Here is a 25,375-nt window from a genome sequence, read left to right on the forward strand (position 1 = left end):
AAACATTCTTACATATGACAAAAAACAAACATGATTCAGAGTACTACAGTGCCTTTCAGTAGGATTTCTCTTTATTTATACTCATCAAGAATAATGGTCTCACATGTACTGTACATTAAAAACATTAAACAAGCTATAGATTCTACAATGTAGAAACTAGAAATGTAGATGTCTATCGGAAAACATAATTTTGGCAACATTGTGACAAGCAGACCAGCCAGTAAGCCCCACCCTCAGCCTCTCCAGCCAGATAGGCAGGAAAGCTGGGCGGCTTCCGACCCAGCAGCCTCATGTTGCTGTATTTGACCAGGAAATGTGCAAATGTGGTTATTTTTACTCAAGTCAATGTTAAAAAAACAATTGCACTCAGAGTAAATACAATAAAACAATGTTGAAACTTGTTGAATCGGGTCTTGACTGGGAGCAACTCAAACTTAACGTTGGAACAACATGCTTTTTGACAAAGCTGGGTTCTGACGTTGATTTGATCATTGAATTTTGGGTATCTTCCAAGCAATATTTTACAACACAAATACAACGTTGAAACAACATGCTTTTTTAAAACGATTGTTCAATGTCAGGTTATGACATAGATTTGCCTATTGCAATTTTGGTAATTTTTCAACCAACAACGTGGATCCAAAGTTAGACATCAACATTGTCTCAATTTACAAATACAACTATTTTGCAACGTTGTTTCAAAGTCAGATTTTAAAGGGGAGCTGCATGTATAATCAACGTTGTATCAATGTCTTGTGCCTGCTGGGACACACACAACACAAATTTACAAATAAGTTTACAAATTGAAAAAGTTTCACATTGTTTAGATTTTTGGATTCTACTTCCCCTTTGAATGTTGTTTGGTATGTGATCTATTCCATTTCGAAGCAATAATTTTTTTAGTCATTCCTTCTCGTTCTGCTCTGGTTGTGCACGGGCTCACCTGGCTATCTAAACACAATCCCCATATTGACTGGTCCAATCATTAACTGGGGAATTTTTTGTCACACACATTGTCTGCGATCCGCACGCCCTCGCACAGAGTCCTCGCATATCGTCAACTAGGAAGTCTTTATCGGTTGTGCCCTCTGCTTACCACGACCTTTAAGAAGTTTTTAGCAAGGATAGGGCCTTGTCGTTACCTCCACACCGTCCCTATGATTGTGGTATTGATCTCCTCCCTGGTGCTACACTCCCTTCTTCGCGACTGTACAGCATTTCTTGACACGAAAGAAATTCACTAGAGGACTATATCACCACTTTGCTTGCATCTGGTCTTATTCGTCCCTCCAACTCTCCACTAGCCGCCTGGTTCTTTTTTGTGGAAAAGAAGGATAAAACACTTCGCCCCTGCATCGATTACCGTGCCCTCAATAATATTACGGTTAAAAATAAATATCCTCTCCCGCTTCTCGACTCAGCTTTCAACCCTCTACACACTGCCAGACATTTCACCAAGTTGGACCTCCGCAACGCTTACCACTTAGTCAGAATTAAGCAAGGAGATGAATGGAAAACTGGATTCAACACACCACTAGGACATTTTGAATACCTTGTCATGCCTTGAATACCTTGTCATGCATGGTTGAATACCTATTCATCCATGGTTGGTTGATTTTCTGTTTTTCTTTTGCTTCTTACTAAGTTCTTTCCATGGACAATGTTTGGAAAGGTGTTAAAAAAATTCCCATATGCATCATCAACATCATTTTCATTGTATACATTGAGTGTTGTTCACTTGCTTGTTTGTATCCACAATTAATTCATACATAATTCCCTTGCAAGAAATAACAGGAATATAGAAAACCTTACCTGCAGTGTCCAGTATCCAGCGTTTATTTCAATGACACACTGGTTGATTTTTTTTGCTATGAAGTTTCTGAATTGATTTCAACTCACTGAATCGTTTCGAAAAAATGAGATTGTTACTGAATTGTACACAAACATTGAATCGAATCGTTGTTAAAACAAATTATTACACCACTAGTAATAGTAATGTGTATGTCTTTTATAATGTCAAGATGTGGTGAAAGCCATGTTGTAGCTGCCAAAGTATTCCTGTATGGTCAGAAGAGCAACACAGGCAAGTATTACTGGTTCTTAATAATAAGATAGGTCATTATTGAACTTTGTAAATAATTACAATTAAAACAATTTTAAGGCTACTTCCACCATTAGCACACATACTGAAAACGCAGAGAGCAACATGCAGTAATTCAGACAGTCTTTCTATATTTTTTATAACAGGGGTCGGCAACTTCTACCACTCAAAGAGCCATTTTGACCCGTTTCACAAAATTAAGTAGATAATGGGAGCCGCAACAATTCTCGCTAATATCTGCTGATGGTCACCCAGATAATAATAATAAGGGCGAGTTATGAAGTCATTGCCTTTGACGCCTTCTACAACATGTACGAACAGCTTGTCAGTCTAGTAACATGTTGTACGTGGCTTCCGCTGATAGACTTACACGACTGCAATGCATATAGTCAACAGCCATACAGGTTACACGGAAGGTTGTGATATAAACAACTTTAACACTCTTACTAATATGCGCCACACTGTGAACCCACACCAAACAAGAATGACAAACACATTTCAGGAGAACATCCTCACAGTAACACAACATAAACGCAACATAACAATTACCCAGAATGCCGTCGGTTGAGGTGGGCGGGGTTGGGGAAACGGGGGTGTATGATATAGCCTGGAAGTCATGGATGCATGGCATTCTGGGTAATTGTTATGTTGCTTTTATGTTGTGTTACTGTGAGGATGTTCTCCCGAAATGTGTTTGTCATTCTTGTTTGGTGTGGGTTCACAGTGTGGCGCATATTAGTAAGAGTGTTAAAGTTGTTTATATCACAACCTTCAGTGTAACCTGTATGGCTGTTGACTATATGCCTTGCAATCTCGTACGTATGACGATAGAAGCAGCTAGATGCATGCGTCCGGCCGGCACACAGATAGCATGGTGTAAAGGCGTGCGATGACATGGTGTCGAGGACGTTAAAAGTAAAGCCATCATATTATAGCGGCTGGCAACGGGGTGTTAGCCAATGGCTTTGGCTGGGGGGCGGAACTTCCGGGGAAGTTAGGGAAGTGACGCTATTGACAGGAAGTGTTGGTTCGAGTTTTGCCGGGAAAAGGAAATAGACTCCTTGGTAAACACTAAGGTGAGTGTAAAGTCAACATTTTTCACTCCAGTAAATGAGTTATTTTAGTATTTGTGAGTCCATGGAAACTTCACTTTTATCTCCCGCTGGATCCACATCGTTTGAGGATGGAGACAGGCTAGCTGTTAGCTTCAAGCTAACCAGCACCCGAGCAAAATAAAACATTTTGAAATGAGGGATGGATGTGAAGTTGATGTAGACTCCAGAGATTTAAGCGTTAAATATAAAATGTATGTATGCCCTGGCACACCATTATCATCATTTCATGACCAAAGCAAAACATTTATACACTTTTATACTGAAATAAATACACCTACAACTTATTAAATAAAAACATAGAAAAAACTACCAGGAGCGGTAAAGTTTATATCTATGAAGGAAAGAAAAAAGTGAATGAATGTTTATAGCTGAATACATTTACACATGTATACACATTTGTTTTCTTTTTTTATTTTTATTTTTAATGAATTAAGTAACGTTTATGACAACCGTTTTCCAAAACACGATATAGAATGTGAGATACAACAGGTTAATGAATACGTTTATCATTTGTTTTCAAAACGCTTACAAAAAAGTGGGACCCCAAAAATTTACTGTGGGACCCCATTTTTATGACTTGATGGGGTCCTTGGAACCCCATTTTAAAAATCCCTAGCGCCAACACAGCAGTCAACAGAGGAGAAAAAAGGCTTTATTTAAATAAATATATTATTTATAAAGCAAGTTAGAGTATCATTGACAAATTTTCACCTACTCCCGGCCTTGGCGTGCTGCCCCGCCTTGGCACGCATATATGTGTCCTCTTTTTGGGATGTCAGATTATGGTCAGCCTACCTAAGGGTTTTATGTTGCTAAAACATAGCTGGCATTTTTGTTGATCTACCTGCAGGTTTACAAACTGCACCTGATTTATTTGCTTGTCAGATTTATAATGTTTACTCTTTTACTTACTAGATACATTCCCCAATATTACATGTCATGTTACCGGTATGTTGAAAGGGTCATTTCATGATTTTTTTCTCTTACATTTAAAACTCTTCTTTGTGGTCTACATAACATGCAATGTGGTTCTTTGATCAACATTTTACATAGATGTATGTTTTACTGACCAACTTCAAGCCGCTCTCTGACTGTCTCTTCAGAATGCACCCTTTTCTGGGCGGTCTTATTTATGTGCCAAGTCCTTCTCAAAGCCAAGTGTCCTTCAACTGCATCTCCAGCCTGTCATCCATGTTGTAGTTTTTAGCGCTTCCATATCGAGTCTACTGACAAAGATATAAATTACAACTATATGCTAACATATAGCCTGTGCATGTACAAGCCAGTCTGCCCTAGAATGAGAGCTTCTTAACTAAAACTTTGGACTACAACTAAATAAAACTTTGCGAACTCGGGCAATGCTTTTCGGGTAAACCTTCACCTTCGTAGCGATATCCGCTGGCATTCCTGAGGCAAAATATGTCATGAAAGTCTCACATTCTAAACGGCTCATTTGGAGCAAGTTTGGAAGAAAGCAAGATTGTTTTGTATACATCTCCGCCGTGCCTCCATGATTTTTATTTCAAATTTTCGAAACTTTTGGGGATTTTAAACACACAAAACACAGGTATCAACAGGTAAGAAACATTTCGCATAATAAGTCTCTTTTAATAATTGAATAATGTCAGGTAATATTTGAATAATTGCAGTTACTTGTGTTTTGAAGAAAAAAAATGTACATTGACCTTTGTATGACGTTTTTTCTTGATTGTATTGAACTGCCAAAAGAAACTTGGATCCAGTAAGATTTCATCATCACTATCTCCACAGAGCAAAAGATACCTCTTGCAAATGTGTTAGCACTTTGTAATGAATTGACACATTCTCTTCATTTCTTTTACTCATATTTTATTTTAAGTTACTTCATTTCTTATACTCATATTTTGTTTTACATGTATTTTTCTGAAATATTTACAGTACTTTACTGTAATTTCCAAATTATAAGCCGCTACAGTAATGTATTTTCCAAGCTATAGAATAATAATAATAATAATAATGGTTTACATTTGTATAGCTGTTTTCTATCAATTAGCTACTCAAAACGCTCACAGAGAAGTGAGAACCCATTATTCATTCACTCCACATTCACACAAGGTGGTGGTAATCTACATTTGTAGCAACAGCTACAATTGGGTAGACAGACAGAAGCGTGGCTGCCAATTTGCGCCTTCGACCCATTATTCATTCACCAGTTTGAGGAGCACTGGGAGCAAGGGTGAAGTGTCTTGCCCAAAGATACAACGGCAGTGATTTGGTAGCCCAGAGACAGGGATCGAACCTGGAACCCTCAAGTTGCTGGCAATTAAAAAAATCATCAAATGTTTCTAGACCAGGGGTCTCAAACTCACTTTACCTGGGGGCCACTAGATGCAGAGTCTAGGTGAGGCTGGGCCGCAAGAAAATATTTATTTAAAAATGTTGCATACTCCTCAGCTCGTCTAGTTGTATAATGACGTTTCAAATTGTATCCCTTCCGCACCGCAACTTTCTCTGTGCAAATAAGACACGTCGGGATGCCCTGTGCTCAACAAAGAAATATTGCATCTCCCACTTTTCCTGGAGTTGTCTTTACTCATCACGAACCTTTCTCTTCACTGCAGGCTTTGAAAAAGACATGTTTGGGTTGCGGAATGTATTTATTTTTAGCTGACGCACGGAGAATAATGTTAATTCCGCAATGTGTGTCGTTCCGCTTTTCCTTCGTACAGCAACACGGCGGTCGGCGGACAATAGCCGGGAAAGTACCGGGATAGCGAGCGCAAAAAAAGTGCCGGCTCCCGGAGTGCTATCCGGCGTCATATAGAAATATATGTAGTGTTCATTTTGTGATGCAATGCAAATTAAACACTAAAAAAAACATAACGGTTTGAATCGGTCCAGGTTCTCGGGGACTGTTACTACTGACAGACAGGTGTCACGGTGTGACTGCAGCCAGGCACGTAAGAAAACCTTCGTCTCCATGGCAACGTCTCTGTCTCTCCCACTAACGCAGGGGTAGGCAGCCCGGAAGGTTGAAAGAGCCATTTTGGACCCAAATAACAACGCTGTCAAGCGCCATTCATATCAAACTTGCAGGCCGCACGAACATTAAACTTTCATATTAAGGTGGGGGCCGCAAAATAACATCTCGCGGGCCGCAATTGACCCACGGGCTGTCTGAGACCCCTGCTCTAGACACTTGAAAAATTCTCAAAGTCAATTGTACAAGCAGCAACGATTGAAAATATGGCAAATCTATATAAAAATACATGTTAATACTAATTAATAATAACATATCTGTTTATAAATGTATGTATACATTTTTTTAGTTTTTAAAAAAAAACAAATATCACACCAGATTATGCAAAATATGGAATGATGTCATGGTGACCACGCCCGTATTTTGGCAATCTAGGGAAAACCCTGGTTTGTGATATGATAATAAATGCGATTATCGGTACATACTAGTATATGCAAGTTTTTTTAATCAAAATTGAAAGAACATATACATTTAGTAAGAAGCATAAAGGTTCTGATCTACTGAGATTCAAATAACATGCGCAAAACTGTGTGTATGTATATGTAGACGCAAGCAGCGCAATACCCTACTTTCTTACAACTATTTCTGTTAATTAGCACATCCTTTTGTAGACATACTAAGTAAAAAGGGGGCTGAAGAACAGTTTCAGCCTTGGTAAATCACCCTTTGTGTGCTAAATAGTACTTTTTGCATGTTCTCCTCCCAGCACTGTGAGCGTTCGGATTATCAGCAAACATTCTGCATATTCATGAAGACAGTCACGATAAATGGATTGTGCTCATTATTCCGCTAGAGACGCAATCCTCTGGTAGTTTGGTAGATCAGCTTTGTGTGCACTATAAAGTGTGCACGTGTTTTAATACACGCAAAACATTTGTTGATCAGGCTCAAAGTGTTTAATTGTTCCACAATATTTTAATAAAATGAGGAAGCGGTTACTGCGATGAGGTGGCGACTTGTCCAGGGTGTACAACGCCTTCCGCCCGATTGTAGCTGAGATAGGCACCAGCGCCCCCCGCGACCCCAAAGGGAATAAGCGGTAGAAATGGATGGATGGAGGAAGCGGTTAACGTAAAACGCTGTGGCGGGCCACATAAAATGACAGGATTGGCCATATGAATTGACGTGGCGGTCCACTAGAAATGCAAACAATGAAAAAAAATAACAGCAATCAAAAAAAGAGGGGGATCAAGGGTGACGGGTCAAATGCAGATAATAATTTCACCCCACCTAGTGTGTGTGTGACAATAATTGGTACTTTAACTTTTTTAAATTATAAATAACCAACAAAACTACTCAAATGAAATGAAAATGAGAGAAGACTGGAGACACCACTGTTGTTGGTTCTAAAATACAGTTAGATGTACTGTATATTCTATGTACATATTAATCGTTACTTACTAAGCATTGAATAACGTTTACTGCAAATAGTATTTTAATGTTATTCTCTTTGATTTAAAATGATCAACCTAACTTGACAAACTCCTGTAATAGTTGGTGTGAAATTGCTGATAAAGCATCCTCTACGATCTTCTCAGCCTTTTGAAGTGCAGCCGGAAAAAGTCATAAATAATTTGACATAGAAACAATAATAAAAAAATTAATGTGTTGACAAATAGTCTTACTTTAGGTACGTCTTGTTCGTTGTCTGTGAAGACATAATACGTGACCCGGAAATCGACCAGAAAATATTTTTCAGCTGACTCCAAGAAGCCCTTCAGGAAGAGAGTATATCTGTGAATATGACAAAATAGTCCAAATAAATATCACAGAACATAACAAACCACTTTGCCAAGTAGTTCTACATACTTGCCAACAGCAAACACCACCACAGCAACTCTTGGGTTCATTGGTTTATAGATTGCATCTATGACCACTGGATCAAAAGTTCCCTCCCAAACCAAAGGAGCATTCCAGTTAGTGACAGAGTTCACATCACTACGTCTGAAGGGAGCAAAGACATTTTATATTTGTTGACTGTGTACTACATGGTCTGAAAAGTGCTTCATTTGCATTGTATGTCCAGGGGGTTTGCTTACTACATCATGTACTCAATTCATTTACGTTTCATATTCATATATTCATTATTGGCTAAGAAATCGAATTAAATTTTACGTAGTCTCTTCTTTGTATCGCTTACCCTTTCTGAGTGCTTGGCTGTGCATATTTCAATCTACAACACAAGATAAAATATGTTTGTTAGATCACATGCAACGTGTGCAATTCAGGTATGGTTTATGGTTATGGTTTAAGTTTATTTTGAATGTGCATACCGTTAGAACATGCTACATCACATTTCCAGTTTCTCATTGCAACACGAACGAAAAGGAATAGGAAGAATCAGTATTTCCTTAATCCTACCCCTTTTCCATTTAATAGCAATTTGTAAAACATTTAATTCACTTTCTGTTCTCAATTTGTACACAAATTAACTTCATAAATGATAGTTATCAATAAATAGTTATATGAGTTGTTATATTTGTGTTGGCCCTGCGATGAGGTGGCGACTTGTCCAGGGTGTACCCCGCCTTCCGCCCGATTGTAGCTGAGATAGGCGCCAGCGCCCCCCGCGACCCCAAAAGGGAATAAGCGGTAGAAAATGGATGGATGGATGGATGAGTTGTTATTCACATAATGAGATGAATAAGATGATTTAATTTTCAATCAAATTTAAAATGTTTATCACAATTATTCTTCCTTATACTTTGTATACACTAGGAGTTTGAGCGGTGTCTTAAATTGGATCATATTAGGACATTGTTTGACTTCTTTGCTTAATCAATTCCATAATTTAATACATACAGATATACTAAAGGTTTTGATTGTTGTATGTGCATGCATATGCTTAAATTACATTTATCTCTAAGGTTCTATTTCTTATCTTTTGTTGAGAACAATTGTTGTACATTCTAATTCAGGGTCTCAAACACGCGGTCCGCTGGCCGCAATTGAGACGTTATTTTGCGGCCCACACCTTATCATGAAAATTTAATGTTGGTGCGGCCCGCAAGTTTTATATGAATGGCACTTTACAGGGTCATACTTGTACACCCTTGATTTTTCCAGGAGACAACAAATTTTTAGTGCCCCTCTAGGGGTAATCATTCTCCCGAACTTCACCCTAACAACAATATTAAGGAAGCACTGTGGAGGCACTGCCTTTAAAGTATTTTACAACCTGTACAAACAAACAGCTTGCCAGTCAAGCCACCTGTTATACTTGGCTTCTATAGATGCAATGAGTGACTGCAAGACATAGTTGATCAACAGCCACACAGGTTACAACAAGGGTGGCCGTATAAACAACTTTAACACGGTTACAAATATGCGCCACACTGTGAACCCACACCAAACAGGAATGACAATATACACTCCCTATTGTAGCCCGAAAGAGTCAGGGCCGCATTGGATTCTGGGTATTTGTTCTGTTGTGTTTATATTGTGTTGCGGTGCGGATGTTCTCCCAAAATGTGTTTGTCAAATTGTTTGGAGTGGGTTTACAGTGTGGCACATATTTGTAACAGTGATAAAGTTGTTAATACAGCCACCCTCAGTGTGACCTGTATGACTGTTGATCAATTATGTCTTGCATTCACTTCCGTGGGTCTGCAGAAGCCTCATACAATATGTGACTGGGCCGCCACACAGTTTGTTTGGTGGAAAAGCGGACGAAAAGACAGATTGCAGAGAACGCAAGAATGATTGCCCCCGGGAGATTGTCGGGAGGGGTACTGATATTCGGGTTTTTCCCGGAAAGAAAGCGAGAGTTGGCAAGTATGCTGCTAGGGGGGGAAAGCCATTCAAAGTAGGTGAATTCATTAAAAAGTGCAAGTTAGATTTTTATAAGACATCTTTTCTTGCGGCCCAGCCTCACCCGGTTTCTGCATCCAGTGGCCCTTAGGTAAATTGAGTTTGAGACCCCTGTTCTAGGTAGTAGGTAATAGTTTACTGTGTACATAATTTTCGCCGTTTGCAAATGCAACAAGTCAGTGAATTTCAATATTTTTGGTTTAAAATTTAAAGAGTTTGGGTGTTCACTGTATACAACGCTATGTTTTATTTTTTTTTTGTAACACGTTTAGTGAGTGTAGTGAACTTTGGTAGTTATTTCCTCATATTTCTACACAACAATTCAGATATGGAAACACTAGCAAGCTGGAGACTATCCCAGCTCCACTCGGGCAGAAGGCAGTGTACACCTTGGACATGTCGTCACCTCATCGCAGGGCCAAAAAAGATAGACAGACAACATTCACACACTAGGGCCAATTTAGTGTTGCCAATCAAATTATCCCCAGGTGCATGTCTTTGGAGGTGGGAGGAAGCCGGAGTACCCGGAGGGAACCCACGCAGTCACGGGGAGAATATGCAAACTCCACACAGAAAGACCCCGGCCCTGGTAATCAAACCCAAGACCTTCTTACAGCAGCCAATACATATTAAGCTTTATTCATCATTATTGATGTATTTCTTGCCACCTAATGTTGTGTTTTTATTTTGACATTAACAGTTCATTTTATTATCTATTATTACATCCAAGAATGTGGTTTATTTTACTCTGTCAAAATCTACTCAGTCTTTTTAATTTGTGTGCGACTATGTATTGTGGAAAGGGAACGAGAAGTTATACATTATCACATGACTGCAGTTTGACCTGTATAGGTGCTGTTTGACTTTTTTTTTTTTACAGCTATCACTAAACAAGAATGGCAGCTAAGAAACTAGTAAAAGTAAAAGCATTGCTATCTACACTGACTAAAACCATAAAATTACCTTTTATCGCCAAAAAAACGGTAATAGAAGTAATAGAAGTACTTCTATTACTTTGTAGGAATTTTGTTTATTCTTGTTCATCTATTTATTCTCTCTCTGCACAATTGTGTCAATTTTTAATTACAGATAAGGATTTGACATTACCACAGTGAATGGATATGTGTGCTACACACCCAACTTTCATTCTAAACTCCTCAATACTCCAGTTGCCACAGTTGTTTACATATTCTTGGACTTCACAACTTGTTGTTGATTCATGTATCTGGTGGAAATCGTCCTGTTGGAATATCCTGATAAGAGAAAATATGTTATTTATGATGTACTATACAAATTAATAATCTACTACAGTTGAAAATAACAGGAAAATGGTAGGACTGGTTCACAAGTATCCACAATCACAAAGATGACTACCATTGAGGACAGCGAAATACTGTCCTCGGTATTTTTTGTGTGACAAAAAGAAAGTGATACCACTGACTGCAAATATACTTTGCGTAAGACATTCAGGGCCGTTGCTAGGAATTCTAGGCACCCTGAAAGAATATCAGGTGGGCCACTCATTTGTCAAATTTGGCTGCTTTCTCGAAAAAAAAAACATCAGTAGTTTTCTTACGTTGTAATTGTCTATACAAGTGATTCTCAAATTGTGGTATTGAGGTTATGTTGGTCATTATGGTGGTGCTTGGAAAGTCAAATGTTTTCTGAGTTTTTACTTGATGAACAAAGTTCGAGAACCACTGGTCTACATGCTTACTGCTCAGAAGATACAATGAAAGAAATGTGATTTATAATCACTGCTTACTATGAGGCAGCTGCTTTTTGTATGAACATACAATGTGAAATTTCTCACGTTGTAATTGTCTATATGCCTGCTGGTCAGAAGATATAATGAAAGAAACATCATGTAAAAGTCACTACTTACTTGTACACAAAATATTTGCGTTTGGTGCATGCAAAGTAGCATTGGGTAGCAGACATGAATGGGTAGCAGATATCGACAGAACACCCCTTTACCCCACCTATCGCCGCCTTCAATTTTATTGTTCGGTCTTTTTGAGGGTGCCTGGTGTAACAGACCCAATTTGTTTCTTTTTTTACATTTAACAACAGCAAAACGTCAGAGTATTATTATGTAAATTATATATTCCTCATTGTGTTATTCTCATATCACTGATTTGCAACATGTAACTACCCCTCTGATTGCAAAATACATTTTCAATTAACGACTCAACAAAAAAGGTAGTAGGTATTTTATTGTACAAACACCGTTTTCATATGAGTTGGGAAATTGTGTTGGATGTAAATACAAACTGATTACAATGATTTGCAAATTATTTTCAACCCATATTCAGTTGAATATGCTACAAAGACAACGTATTTGATGTTCATACTGATAAACATTTTTTTGTTTGCAAATAATCATTAACTTTAGAATTTGATGCCAGCAACACGTTACAAAGAAGTTGGGGAAGGTGGCAATAAATACTGATAAAGTTGAGGAATGCTCATCAAAATCTTATTTGGAACATCCCACAGGTGTGCAGGCTAGTTGGGAACAGGTGGGTGCCATGATTGGGTATAAAAGCAGCTTCAACGAAATGCTAAGTAATTCACAAACAAGGATGAGGTGAGGGTCACCACTTTGTAAGCAAATTGTCGAACAGTTTTAGAACAACATTTCTCAAAGAGCTATTGCAAGGAATTTAGGGGTTTTACCATCTACGGTCCCTAAAATCATCAAAAGGTTCAGAGAATCTGGAGATATCACTGCACGTAAGCGATATTACGGACCTTTGATCTCTCAGGTGGTACTGCATCAAAAACCGACATCAGTGTGTAAAGGATATCACGATATTGGCTTAGGAATACCTCATAAAACCACTGTCAGTAACTACAGTTAAAGAAACACCACTGGCTTCACTGGGCCCGAGCTCATGTATGATGGACTGATGCAAAGTGTAAAAGTGTTCTGTGGTCTGACGAGTCCACATTTCAAATTATATTTAAAAACTATGGACGTGGTGTCCTCCGGAACAAAGAGGAAACTAACCATCCGGATTGTTATAGGCGCAAAGTTCGAAAGCCAGCATCTGTGATGGTATGGGGGTGTATTAGTGCCCAAAGCATGGGTAACTTACACATCTGTGAAGGCACCAATAATGCTGAATGGTCCACACAGGTTTTGGAGCAACATATATTGTCATCCGAGCAACGTTATCATGGACGCCCCTGCTTATTTCAGCAAGGCAATGCCAATCCACGTGTTACAACAGTGTGGCTTTGTAGTAGAAGAGTGTGGGTACTTTCCTGGCCCACTTGGAGTCCAGACCTGTCTCCCATCGAAAATGTGTGGAGCATTATGAAGCGTAAAATACGACAGCGGAGACCCCGGACTGTTGAACGACTGAAGCTCTACATAAAACAAGAATGGGAAAGAATTCTACTTTCAAAGCTTTAACAATTAGTTTCCTCAGTTCCCAAACGTTTATTGAGTGTTGTTAAAAAAAAGGTGATGTAACACAATGGTGAACATGCCCTTTCCCAACTACTTTAGCACGTGCTGCAGCCATGAAATTCTAAGTTAATTATTATTTGCAAAAGAACATAAAGTTTATGAGTTTGAACATCAAATATCAATCAATCAATCAATGTTTACTTATATAGCCCTAAATCACTAGTGTCTCAAAGGGCTGCACAAATCACCACGACATCCTCGGTAGGCCCACATAAGGGCAAGGAAAACTCACACCCAGTGGGACATCGGTGACAATAATGACCCAGTGGGACGTCGGTGACAATAATGACTATGAGAACCTTAGAGAGGAGGAAAGCAATGGATGTCGAGCGGGTCTAACATGATACTGTGAAAGTTCAATCCACAATGGATCCAACACAGTCGCGAGAGTCCAGTCCAAAGCGGATCCAACACAGCAGCGAGAGTCCCGTTCACAGCGGAGCCAGCAGGAAACCATCCCAAGCGGAGGCGAATCAGCAGCGCAGAGATGTCCCCAGCCGATACACAGGCAAGCAGTACATGGCCACCGGATCGGACCGGACCCCCTCCACAGGGGAGAGTGGGACATAGAAGAAAAAGAAAAGAAACAGCAGATCAACTGGTCTAAAAAGGGAGTCTATTTAAAGGCTAGAGTATACAAATGAGTTTTAAGGTGAGACTTAAATGCTTCTACTGAGGTGGCATCTCGAACTGTTACCGGGAGGGCATTCCAGAGTACTGGAGCCCGAACGGAAAACGCTCTATAGCCCGCAGACTTTTTTTGGGCTTTGGGAATCACTAACAAGCCGGAGTCCTTTGAACGCAGATTTCTTGCCGGGACATATGGTACAATACAATCGGCAAGATAGGATGGAGCTAGACCGTGTAGTATTTTATACGTAAGTAGTAAAACCTTAAAGTCACATCTTAAGTGCACAGGAAGCCAGTGCAGGTGAGCCAGTACAGGCGTAATGTGATCAAACCTTCTTGTTCTTGTCAAAAGTCTAGCAGCCGCATTTTGTACCAACTGTAATCTTTTAATGCTAGACATGGGGAGACCCGAAAATAATACGTTACAGTAGTCGAGGCGAGACGTAACAAACGCATGGATAATGATCTCAGTATCTTTAGTGGACAGAATGGAGTGAATTTTTGCGATATTACGGAGATGAAAGAAGGCCGTTTTAGTAACGCTTTTAATGTGTGCCTCAAAGGAGAGAGTTGGGTCGAAGATAATACCCAGATTCTTTACCGTGTCGCCTTGTTTAATTGTTTGGTTGTCAAATGTTAGAGTTGTATTATTAAATAGAGTTCGGTGTCTAGCAGGACCGATAATCAGCATTTCCGTTTTTTTGGCATTAAGTTGCAAAAAGTTAGCGGACATCCATTGTTTAATTTCATTAAGACACGCCTCCAGCTGACTACTATCCGGCGTGTTGGTCAGCTTTAGGGGCATGTAGCGTTGGGTGTCATCAGCATAACAGTGAAAGCTAACACCGTATTTGCGTATGATGTCACCTAGCGGCAGCATGTAGATGCTGAAGAGTGCAGGGCCAAGGACCGAACCCTGGGGAACTCCACACGTTACCTTAACGTAGTCCGAGGTCACATTGTTATGGGAGACACACTGCATCCTATCAGTAAGATAAGAGTTAAACCAAGACAGGGCTAAGTCTGACATACCAATTCGTGTTTTGATACGTTCTAATAAAATATTATGATCGACGGTATCGAAAGCAGCGCTAAGATCGAGGAGCAGCAACATAGATGACGCATCAGAATCCATCGTTAGCAATAGATCATTAGTCATTTTTGCGAGGGCTGTCTCCGTGGAGTGATTTGCTCTGAAACCGGATTGAAAGGTTTCACATAGATTGTTAGACGCTAAGTGTTCATTTAACTGCTCCGCAACAATTTTTTCAAGGATTTTTGAAATAAAGGGAAGGTGAGACACCGGTCGGTAGTTTACCATGAGGTCAGGATCGAGGTTAGGTCTTTTAAGAAGAGGATGAATAACCGCTTTTTTGAATGCTAGGGGAACAGTGCCCGAGGAGAGTGATACGTTTATAATATTTAGCACTGATGGACCTAATAATACAAAGAGCTCCTTGATCAGTTTCCCAGGAAGAGGGTCAAGTAAGCATGTTGTCTGTTTTATTCCATTTACACGTTGTAACAATTCCTCTAATGTTATTTCCTCAAAACGAGAGAAACTATTTTGGAGGGCAGTATCCGCCGTATATACCATCGTATCAGTGTTAATAGAACCCCGTTGTAGCTGGGACGCATTGTCTTTAATCTCCTTTCTAATGACTTCAATTTTCTTACTAAAGAATTGCATAAAGTCATCAGCTGAGTGGGTTGAGCTACTGGAAGGGGTCCCTTGTTGGGTTAGCGATGCTACCGTACTAAACAAAAATTTAGGATCGTTTTTATTACGGTGGATGAGATTTGAGTAATATTTAGCTTTAGCTAAGGTAAGCATGCGTTTATAAGTTATTAAACCATCACTCCATGCTTGATGGTGCACCTCAAGTTTAGTCGTGCGCCATTTGCGTTCCAGCTTTCTACATAATAATTTCTGAGCTCTAGTTTCTTCTGTAAACCACGGGGTGCGCTTTTTTGGAGCCTTTTTTAACTTTAGCGGTGCTATGTTATCAATGGTTTCGCGCAGGGTGTCATTAAAGTTGTTAGTGAGGTTATCAATAGAGCCCAGATACTTTGGGAATGGTGCCATAACCGAGGGCAGTAGGTCAGCAAGAGTTGTCGTTGTGGCCGTATTAATGTTGCGGCTGCTATAGCAGTTATTATTATTATTAGTTTGACGAACATGCGTCTGAACCTCGAATTTTATAAGGTAATGATCGGACAATACTTTAGTATACGGGAGTATCGTAACTTTGGAGACGGTGATACCCCTGACAAGCACTAGGTCTATCGTATTACCGTTGTGATGCGTGGGTTCATTTATTATTTGTGTGAGACCACAGCTATCAATTACAGTCTGGAGCGCTACGCACGGTGGGTCCGATGGGATATTCATATGGATATTAAAGTCCCCCATTATGATTATATTATCGGCGTGTGTCACTAGATCAGCAATGAACTCTGAGAATTCATTGATAAAGTCCGAATAGGGCCCTGGGGGGGCGGTAGATAACAGCCAGGTGTAGAGGCAGCGGTGTGACAGACTTCATAGTAAGCACCTCAAACGATTTATATTTATTATTTATGTTAGGACTAAGGTTAAAGTTTTCGTTGTATATTAGTGCGACCCCCCCACCCCTTTTAAGCGGGCGGGCAATATGCGCATGTGCAAAGTTAGGAGGACATGCCTCATTTAGCGCAAAAACGTCGTTTGGTTTAAGCCAGGTTTCGCTGAGACCGATGACGTTAAGATTGTTTTCTCTGATAATATCATTAACTAATAACGTTTTGGGAGACAATGATCTTATGTTTAAAAAACCTATATTATAGGTAGTGGGCTGTTTTAGGGAGTTTTTGATCAAATTATCCGTAGTAGCAATATTAATAATGTTGTGTTTATTATGCCCAGTGCATTTAGTATAGTTACGACCATATCTAGGAATTGATACGACAGGAATTTTCCGATTGTTTGTTTGTTGCTTTGATAAACTGCACGCATCATGGTTAGCCACCTCAGTAACGGGGATTTTCCGATTGTTTGATTGTTGCTTTGATAAACTGCACGCATCATAGTTAGCCACCTCAGTAAAACACATGTCCAACTCTGAAACACTCAAAGCAGAAAAAACGTGTTCTAATTTAACTGACTCCTTACCCAGATCAGTAGTCTCGCATTTTCCATTTAAATCTGGCTGCAGGATGGAGGGAAGTGGTGTTCTGTGGGGATTAGCCTTCTGCTTTGTTTTTAGCCCCGCTCGACATCCGCGTTTCCGATCACACCGCTGGCGTCTGCTCCGTAGACGGCCCCCGCCGCTACTAGACTCCCCTGCTTCACAGGCCGCTGGATGTAGCCGCCGACGTATTCCCATGCTAGTTAGCATGTTTAGCACGCACGCGTCTATCAGTCCAAAACGGCCCGATATGTCCACATCCAGAAGTGTCTGGCGGTCGTACGTGATCACGGAGTGACCACGATGTGAGCCAGCCATAAAGTCTGTGGAATTGTCCGGTATTTCTGCCAAATGTTTCATCTTTAGCAGGAGCTCCGCGAGGACGCAGCCCGTCCGGGCGCCGCCATCTTGTCATATCTTGTCTTTGTAGTGTATTCAACTGAATATAGGTTAAAAAGAATTTGCAAATCATTGTATTCCGTTTATATTTACATCTAACACAATTTCCCAACTCATATGGAAATGGGGTTTGTATATAATACAATTTAATATGCAAAAAACTAAGTGTCCTGGCTCAAGATAATCTACAGGTATATATGGAGCATGTAACTTAAATGTGCGAGTAAAACAAAGAGCAGATGAAATACGTTGTTTTCAAACAAATGTTAAAAAAACAACATGCCTCATCTAATCTTAATTAAAGTTTAAGTTGGCTTGTTTGTTCACTGTAAGTCTCATTAAAAAGCCCAAATTAAAACAATTTAAAGATGCAGCTAATGGGAGTCACCGTTTTAGCCTTCAAAATCTTCTAAAAAACCTTCAAAACCCTCCATCAACATTTTATATACACAATGCAAGTATATATATTGTAGTAAGAGGCACATTTATAATATGTAAAATGTACAATATTTACCGTATTTTGGTCATTTGATGCATTACTGGAACTTATTTCTTCAGTGCATTTGTTCCCGTTTCCAAAGCAAAGCACTTATGAATTACGGCAACAAACGTGTTCTTAATTCCGGAAACAAACGCGAGTGTGTTCTAATCATGGAAGACTTGGTAACAGACAACAAAGACAACTATTTTTAGACAAATGAGGATTCCCAGCCTTATATTTTTGAGACTTAATATAAGGAGGATGAACTACTGCTTCTAGAAGCGAGCACAAAGGAAGGGTGAAACGTTGGAGCAGACGGAAGCTGAGAGAGTGAGGTCGGCGTGACTTAATACTGTAAATGTGGAACTTGGAGCCAAACTATGTTGACATAAATAGAGTGCTTACCTAAACTAAACCAAATAAAAATGCCCCTGGCGAGCTGGACCAAACGCACAACTGTCCGCCGAGTGAATCACTTTAATATTGATCAACATACATGTAGAATGTCATGCTATTGTTAGTACAACTACATACACTGTCGAGCTAGCTGTGTACAAATATAACATGAAACATGGGCTAATTTTACAGATAAGTTAATTTGGAGTATGTTACGTTTTTCAGTCAGTACAAATTGGTGTCCTATTGCATTGTGTTGCGTATTACATACTCAAAAGCAAATCAGCTGCTGAAGCAAAGGTAAGCTTACCTCTTGCTAATGCTGTAGCATGCCATTGCAAGGCGATGTGTTACTATGCTAAAAAAAGAGTTCCTCAGTGTTTGGTCTTACAACAAAAATGTCGCTACAGCTTAGATATTATACAGGTTACGAAACATACATCAAGTATTGTTAGAGGTTTTGGTTGCATTTTTAAAGTTACTTTGAGGCAGAATGGATTGCTCCCATTAGCTGCATTGCTAGCCACCTACAATAAGCCAATTATCACAAATTACAATGCTAAAAGAAAACAAAAAAACTTTTGCCTTCTTGTCTATCATAAGGATTGTAAACTATAGGCACAATTCCAAAAAAGACCAGTTCCCTTTTGACAGCTTGTGTTTTTAGCTCAATGCCGAGCTCTCTTGCACTGTGCTCTTATTAGATGGATCCAGGTTCGAGCACTGGGCAGTCCACAGCATAGGCTGAACCAGACGCGAGTTTAGAAACCCTCAAGCCAAGCAGGGATGACCACGCCCTGTGATCCCCGGAGCTCATTTGATTCGTCTCTGCATAGTCTCTCGCTTGTGCCTTGAGTACTCAACCTTCAGTGGCTGAAGGAAACACAACTCTCGTCTTATTTACAGATTTTGTCCATAACCCGCAAAACCTTGCAAATTGGCCGAAATCTGTAATTTTTTATGATGAGCTTTACAACCAAGACTATAGAATGGCGGCCAAACGTAGCCATGCCCCCAACATTATAATTCTGTGCGGTCTCAATTGTGACATTAGGAGGAAATACGTGCTGAGGTTATGGATAGAAAGTACTTTATTGATTCCTTCAGGAGAGCTCCCTCAGGAAAATTAAAAGCCACACTATAATGAACACACACACACACACACACACACACACACACACACACACACACACACACACACACACACACACACGCACGCACACCCACACACACACACACACACAATCATATATAACAGTATTAATATCATGGAAAACAAGTCTAAACTTCCCCTAAAAGTGGAAGTTCAGCGTGGCTGCTTCCTGTAGTGTGTACAATATGCATTTGGCTTGATGACGACTGGCGAGTGCATTGTTGTCAACTTTTTTGTGTATGTTATATAACATTCATACATTTAAAATTATTTACATATTTTTTTACAGAAAGGTCTAGAGCAGTGGTTCTCAAACTTTCTCACTAAGTACCACCTCATAAAAAACTTGGGTCTCATGTACCACCATAATGACCAACATTAAAATACAGTAGCAGAGTAGGCCTAAGTATACATTAAAACAAGGCATTGGTTTTATTTAACAAGTATGTTCAATATTTTGGGCCACTATAGAATTGCACATAGTTTGAACAGTAACACTGTGTTTGAATATTTATTAAAGTGAATCTTTAGCGTACCACTAGATGAGGCCCAAAGTTTGAGAATCCTTGGGTAGAGGTCTTTTCCATGCCACAAACAAATCATAGTGCTTACTTACCATCGGAATGAGTGAGGGTTCCCCGAGTAGATATACAAAGCTCTGTGAATAAATAACAGTAAAATGTCACCTTCATTAGCATGAATATTCACAACGAAGACTAATGAATAACAGGTCTTCTGCTAAGTAGAGAAAAACAACAACTACGAGGATGAGACAAATATTAAACTGTACAAGGTGTCAAACTAAAATGTTGCCCGCCTCATCATTTTATGTGTTCCCCAAAAGTCTGAAAATAACATGCATCAATAAAGCTTAATACAAAAAAAATGTACTCCATCCAATTGCATCTTTTCTAAACTTTATTAGTATCTGATCTTGCAACAATTTTTCTTTTGTTTTTTTGTCTATGCATGGTGCTATCGTATGTTGGCAATATGTATTATTTATTTGCTCATAGTTTGGTTTTAATAAAGTCTATCCTATCAGAAACATGTTTGTTGTCCAAAATAAATACCTAAAAATCTGCTTTTCACCTCGACTTACAGTATGATGTCAAAGCAGGTTGTCAATCAATGTGTTAAAATAATCAAATGCTTAGGCAATTGTGTAATTATAATATGAAGTACATAAAGTAATATTCACTGTTACATCTGTGAGAGCGGCCATAACTGCTGTACAGGGTTTGTACAGCAAGGGTGTCAAACTCATATTTTTTAAGGGCCACATCACGATTATGGTTGCCCTCAGAGGGCCGCTTGGAACAGTAAATCCATACGAAAATGAACGTATAATAGCCTTGTTACACAATTTGCATAGGCAATTGTTTGATTATTTTATTTTTTTGCAGACATTAAGTATATATTTTTCATAACCAAAGAGAATACTTTGTTGCATGATCAGTAATGATGTGTGGATCCATACTGAAATATCGACACATACTAAATCCTGATGCTCTAATATTCATTCTCAAATCAAAATATCGATACTTTTGATACTTTAGTAATTTTAGATAATGCACATGATTAACAATAACAAATTAATCTAAATCAATCAACTAAGTCATTGAGATCTTGTCTAAATTAAAATTGATTGGTGCTATATATATATATATATATATATATATATATATATATATATATATATTTTTTTTTTTCTGAGCCTATCTCAGCTGCGTTTCGGGCGGAAGACAGGGTACACCCTGGACAAGTCGCTACCTCATCGCAGATACACACACACACACACATATATATATATATATATATATATATATATATATATATATATATATATATATATATATACACATCAATTATATATATATATACATATAGTATGATACTACACTAATCTCACATAGGCAAAAAGCCTAGATATATTCATGTAAAGTTTCCTAAATAATTCCTCATTTCGGTGTTATTCAATTACACATATCAATTTCAATTGAAAATTGTATTTTTTAATTTAAGAAAAATTACTCGCAAGTAAAATGAGTCACTCGATATTATAAAACACAAGTGTGTGTATCAGTTACTTGTAGGCTATTTGGAGACACTACAGAGTTGAATATAAATAAGATAACGCAATCAGTGTAAAATACCGCCATCATTTGTTTTGCATTGTGATGTTATACAATTTGAAGATGATTCCCCAAAAGCAGCAAGATTTGAATACACTACTTAATACATTTTGCCAGTCACATTATGTACCGGTATATTTGAAAAAAAAGTATTGGTATGAGATCAGTATCGCCGAAACAAGTCTGAATTTTACTCAATATTGTATCGTATTCTTGAACTAATGGCACAATGAAATGCACGCTTCTCAAAGCAACAAGACGACACCACTGATAAGAAGAAAACATTCACTTGAACCTCCACCTCAACTGAAAATGCATGCAATGTACCGTATTTTTCGGACTATAAGTCGCAGTTTTTTTTTCATAGTTTGGCCAGGGGTGCGACTTATACTCAGGAGCGACTTATGTGTGAAGATATTAACACATTACCGTAAAATATCAAATAATGTTATTTAGCTCATTTGTGTAAGAGACTAGACTAAGAGACTAGACGTATAAGATTTCATGGGATTTAGTGATTAGGAGTGACAGATTGTTTGGTAAACGAATAGCATGTTCTATATGTTAGTTATTTGAATGACTCTTACCATAATATGTTACATTAATATACCAGGCACGTTCTCAGTTGGTTATTTATTCGTCATATAACGTACACTTATTCAGCTTGTTGTTCAATATTCTTTATTTATTTTAAATTGCCTTTGAAAAGTCTATTCTTGGTGTAGGGTTTTATCAAATAAATTTCCCCCAAAAAAATGACTTATACTCGCTCCCGTGCGACTTATATATGTTTTTTTCCTTCTTTATTTTGCATTTTCGGCAGGTGCGACTTATACTCCGGAGTGACTTATACTCCGGAAAATACGGTATGTGATGACAATCGACATCACAACAAAATATTTTTCTGCAGTAAATTTAAAGAACTTGGACTATACGAAGACTTTTGTGAAAATATAGGTGCCTGTGAAGTGTGTCCATATTGTCACGATGAAGAGAAACATGGCAGAAAAAACATACCTGTGTAACAACAGGCAGTGAGAAAGAGATAACCTATACCTCCTGTCTCCAAGGAAGGGAAGAGTTGGTAACACAAGGAAAGAGGGTGGGACACTTTACCAATGAACCAATATACATTTTGCAAAGCCTGAACATGAACATGCTCAATCAAAAATGTAACAGAAGTTAAGAAAATTTTCACAAACACAGCCATAAGAAGAAGACAGAACGACCACACTGACAATGTTGAAACAGTCCTCTTAATGTTGCTGGAAGTAGTCACGGTTAGAAGCAAGAAACTTGGCACTACGTTTGACCTTGGAAAAGACACAAACTACCTTTCCCAAAAGGTTGCATGATAGCTTGGAGTGAGAGGTTACCATGTCATAATAGCAGGCCACAAATTTAAACTATTTAAGGTCAGGGCAAGTTTTGCCTTAGAGTGCTCATATTTTAGGGCACCAAGACAAGATAGAAGATGTAACTGCACTTTTTGTCCATATATATAAAAATAGGGTTAATGTATGAGATCTAGGGCTGCCTAAGTAATAATTAAGATTATTGTTATCAATTTTGAAATCAAGATTACTGATTGTTAGGTGTGAACGTAATACCATCATGTAATTTGTAATGTCTAATAAAAAGGCTATAGATGATTATTTTTATTTTTTTTAATAATATCTCATTACTTGATGTCTTTATCGCTATTTTTACATTTTGATAGAGCGAAGTATTTTTTTTTATTATCTATAAAAAAATTTAAGTTATGTACATTTACATGTACATGCAGAGACTGTATCGGGACAGATCCACTAATAGTTTGAACGGAAACATTAACAAAATGCTCTGTCACGTGAATAGTTTTTGAAGAAATACCTTTGTGACATGAAAAAAACACAAGTAATGAAAAAAAAAATCATTGCGTTTACTTTTTTTATATCAACATTAAACACAAAGCAGTTTGGCTAATGACGATTAAGTCTAATTAACAAACTTTGTTGTTTTCCAACGCCTCTTTGTGATTCAGTACAACAGTTGCGCCTGACTTCGAGTTGCCTAAAATGCATTAAAAAATGACGTTTTTTCGGTAATTAAAAAATTAGACGGTATTACGAACCGTCTTGAATTTTATCGTGAATTACCATTATACCGTTTATTCTTACTCCATTACCAAGTAAAAAGTCAAGGGCGGTCACGGTGTGTTCTTGCCGCAGTTGCTGGTCCATTTTGTAGGGTATTACGGCACATGGCGAGAGCGGTTGTGGAATGAGCTGCAGTTGCCGTGGTTAAATTCGAGCCCTGCAATAGCTATGCATGGTGTGGGGGACATGTTCTGGAAAGTAGATGAACAGAAATATCACCTAAAGTTACAAATCAAAACCCTTGAAGGGATTGAAACACACACACTCGTGTGTTATGGTCTTGAGGAGATTACCAGAGTTGGCAAAGTCATTGACCCTGAAAAACTTAAAATATTCTTCTCAAATGTTGAAATAGAAGAACTAAAGTCACCCACGAAAGTAGAACTGATAATTGGCCACAAAGAGGGATTCTTAGTTCCACACCCAGTTAAGATCAGTGGGCGAGATCTCGACCAATGGGATGGTCCGTTAGCGAAAATTGTAACCAGCTCAGACTCGACTTTAACTGAAAGCAAACAAGTGTATGCATTTAATTCTGAAACGCGTATTTTGCACGATCAAATACATCAATTATCTCATTACAATTACATTCTTGTAGTCCTATCCATTGCATTCGCATTAAATAACTTAACTCTGTACAAGACCCTTCTTTATGTCTTATGCATGTCCCTAAGACTACGTTAAAGACCTACTGAAACCCGCTACTACCCACCACGCAGTCTGATAGTTTATATATCAATGATGAAATATTAACGTTGCAACATACGCCAATACGGCCTTTTTAGTTTACTAAATTACAATTTTAAATTTCCCAGGAGTTTCGTCTTCGAAACGTCGTGTAATGATGACGTGTACGCAAGACGTCATGGGTTTATAGGAAACATGAGCGCTGCGCATACACACAGCTAAATGTCGTCTGCTTTAACGGCATAATTATACAGTTTTTTGGACATCTGTGTTTCTGAATCTTTTGCAATTTGTTCAATTAATATTGGAGAAGTCACAGTAGAAAGATGGAGTTGGGAAGCGTTAGCCTTTAGCCACACAAACTCACGGTGATTCCTTGTTTAAAATTTCTGGAGGTGAAACTTTCCTATGGATCAGAGCGCGGTCAAGAGAACATGGATCCCGACCACATGTCAACCAGCAGGTTTCGGTGAGAAAATTGTGGTTAAAAAGTCAGTTCTTACCGGAGAAAAGCTGAGCTTGTGCCGTCCATAGCTGGTGTCGACCCCCCTGAGACACTGCGCGTCAAGACACTCGTGGAGACACTCTTCCGACTATCAGGTAATATTAAACTCACTAAAACACTAGCAACACAATAGAAAGATAAGGGATTTCCCAGAATTATCT

General features: G+C 38.7%; 1 protein-coding gene across 1 annotated transcript in view; it reads right to left on the reverse strand.

The window, feature by feature from the left end:
- The window catches only part of LOC133538580 (globoside alpha-1,3-N-acetylgalactosaminyltransferase 1-like), a 45,279-nt gene that overhangs the window by 11,427 nt on the left and 8,477 nt on the right, over nucleotides 1-25,375 (reverse strand). The window contains exons 2-6 of the mRNA XM_061880235.1: nucleotides 20,366-20,407; nucleotides 11,182-11,298; nucleotides 8,376-8,408; nucleotides 8,045-8,179; nucleotides 7,861-7,969 (exon numbers count right to left, since the gene is read on the reverse strand). Coding sequence (XP_061736219.1) covers nucleotides 7,861-7,969; nucleotides 8,045-8,179; nucleotides 8,376-8,408; nucleotides 11,182-11,298; nucleotides 20,366-20,407 — 436 coding nt within the window. The remainder of the gene's footprint in view (nucleotides 1-7,860; nucleotides 7,970-8,044; nucleotides 8,180-8,375; nucleotides 8,409-11,181; nucleotides 11,299-20,365; nucleotides 20,408-25,375) is intronic.

Source organism: Nerophis ophidion, linkage group LG02 (genome assembly GCF_033978795.1).
Source record: "Nerophis ophidion isolate RoL-2023_Sa linkage group LG02, RoL_Noph_v1.0, whole genome shotgun sequence".
In the NCBI taxonomy this organism is placed as follows: domain Eukaryota; kingdom Metazoa; phylum Chordata; class Actinopteri; order Syngnathiformes; family Syngnathidae; genus Nerophis; species Nerophis ophidion.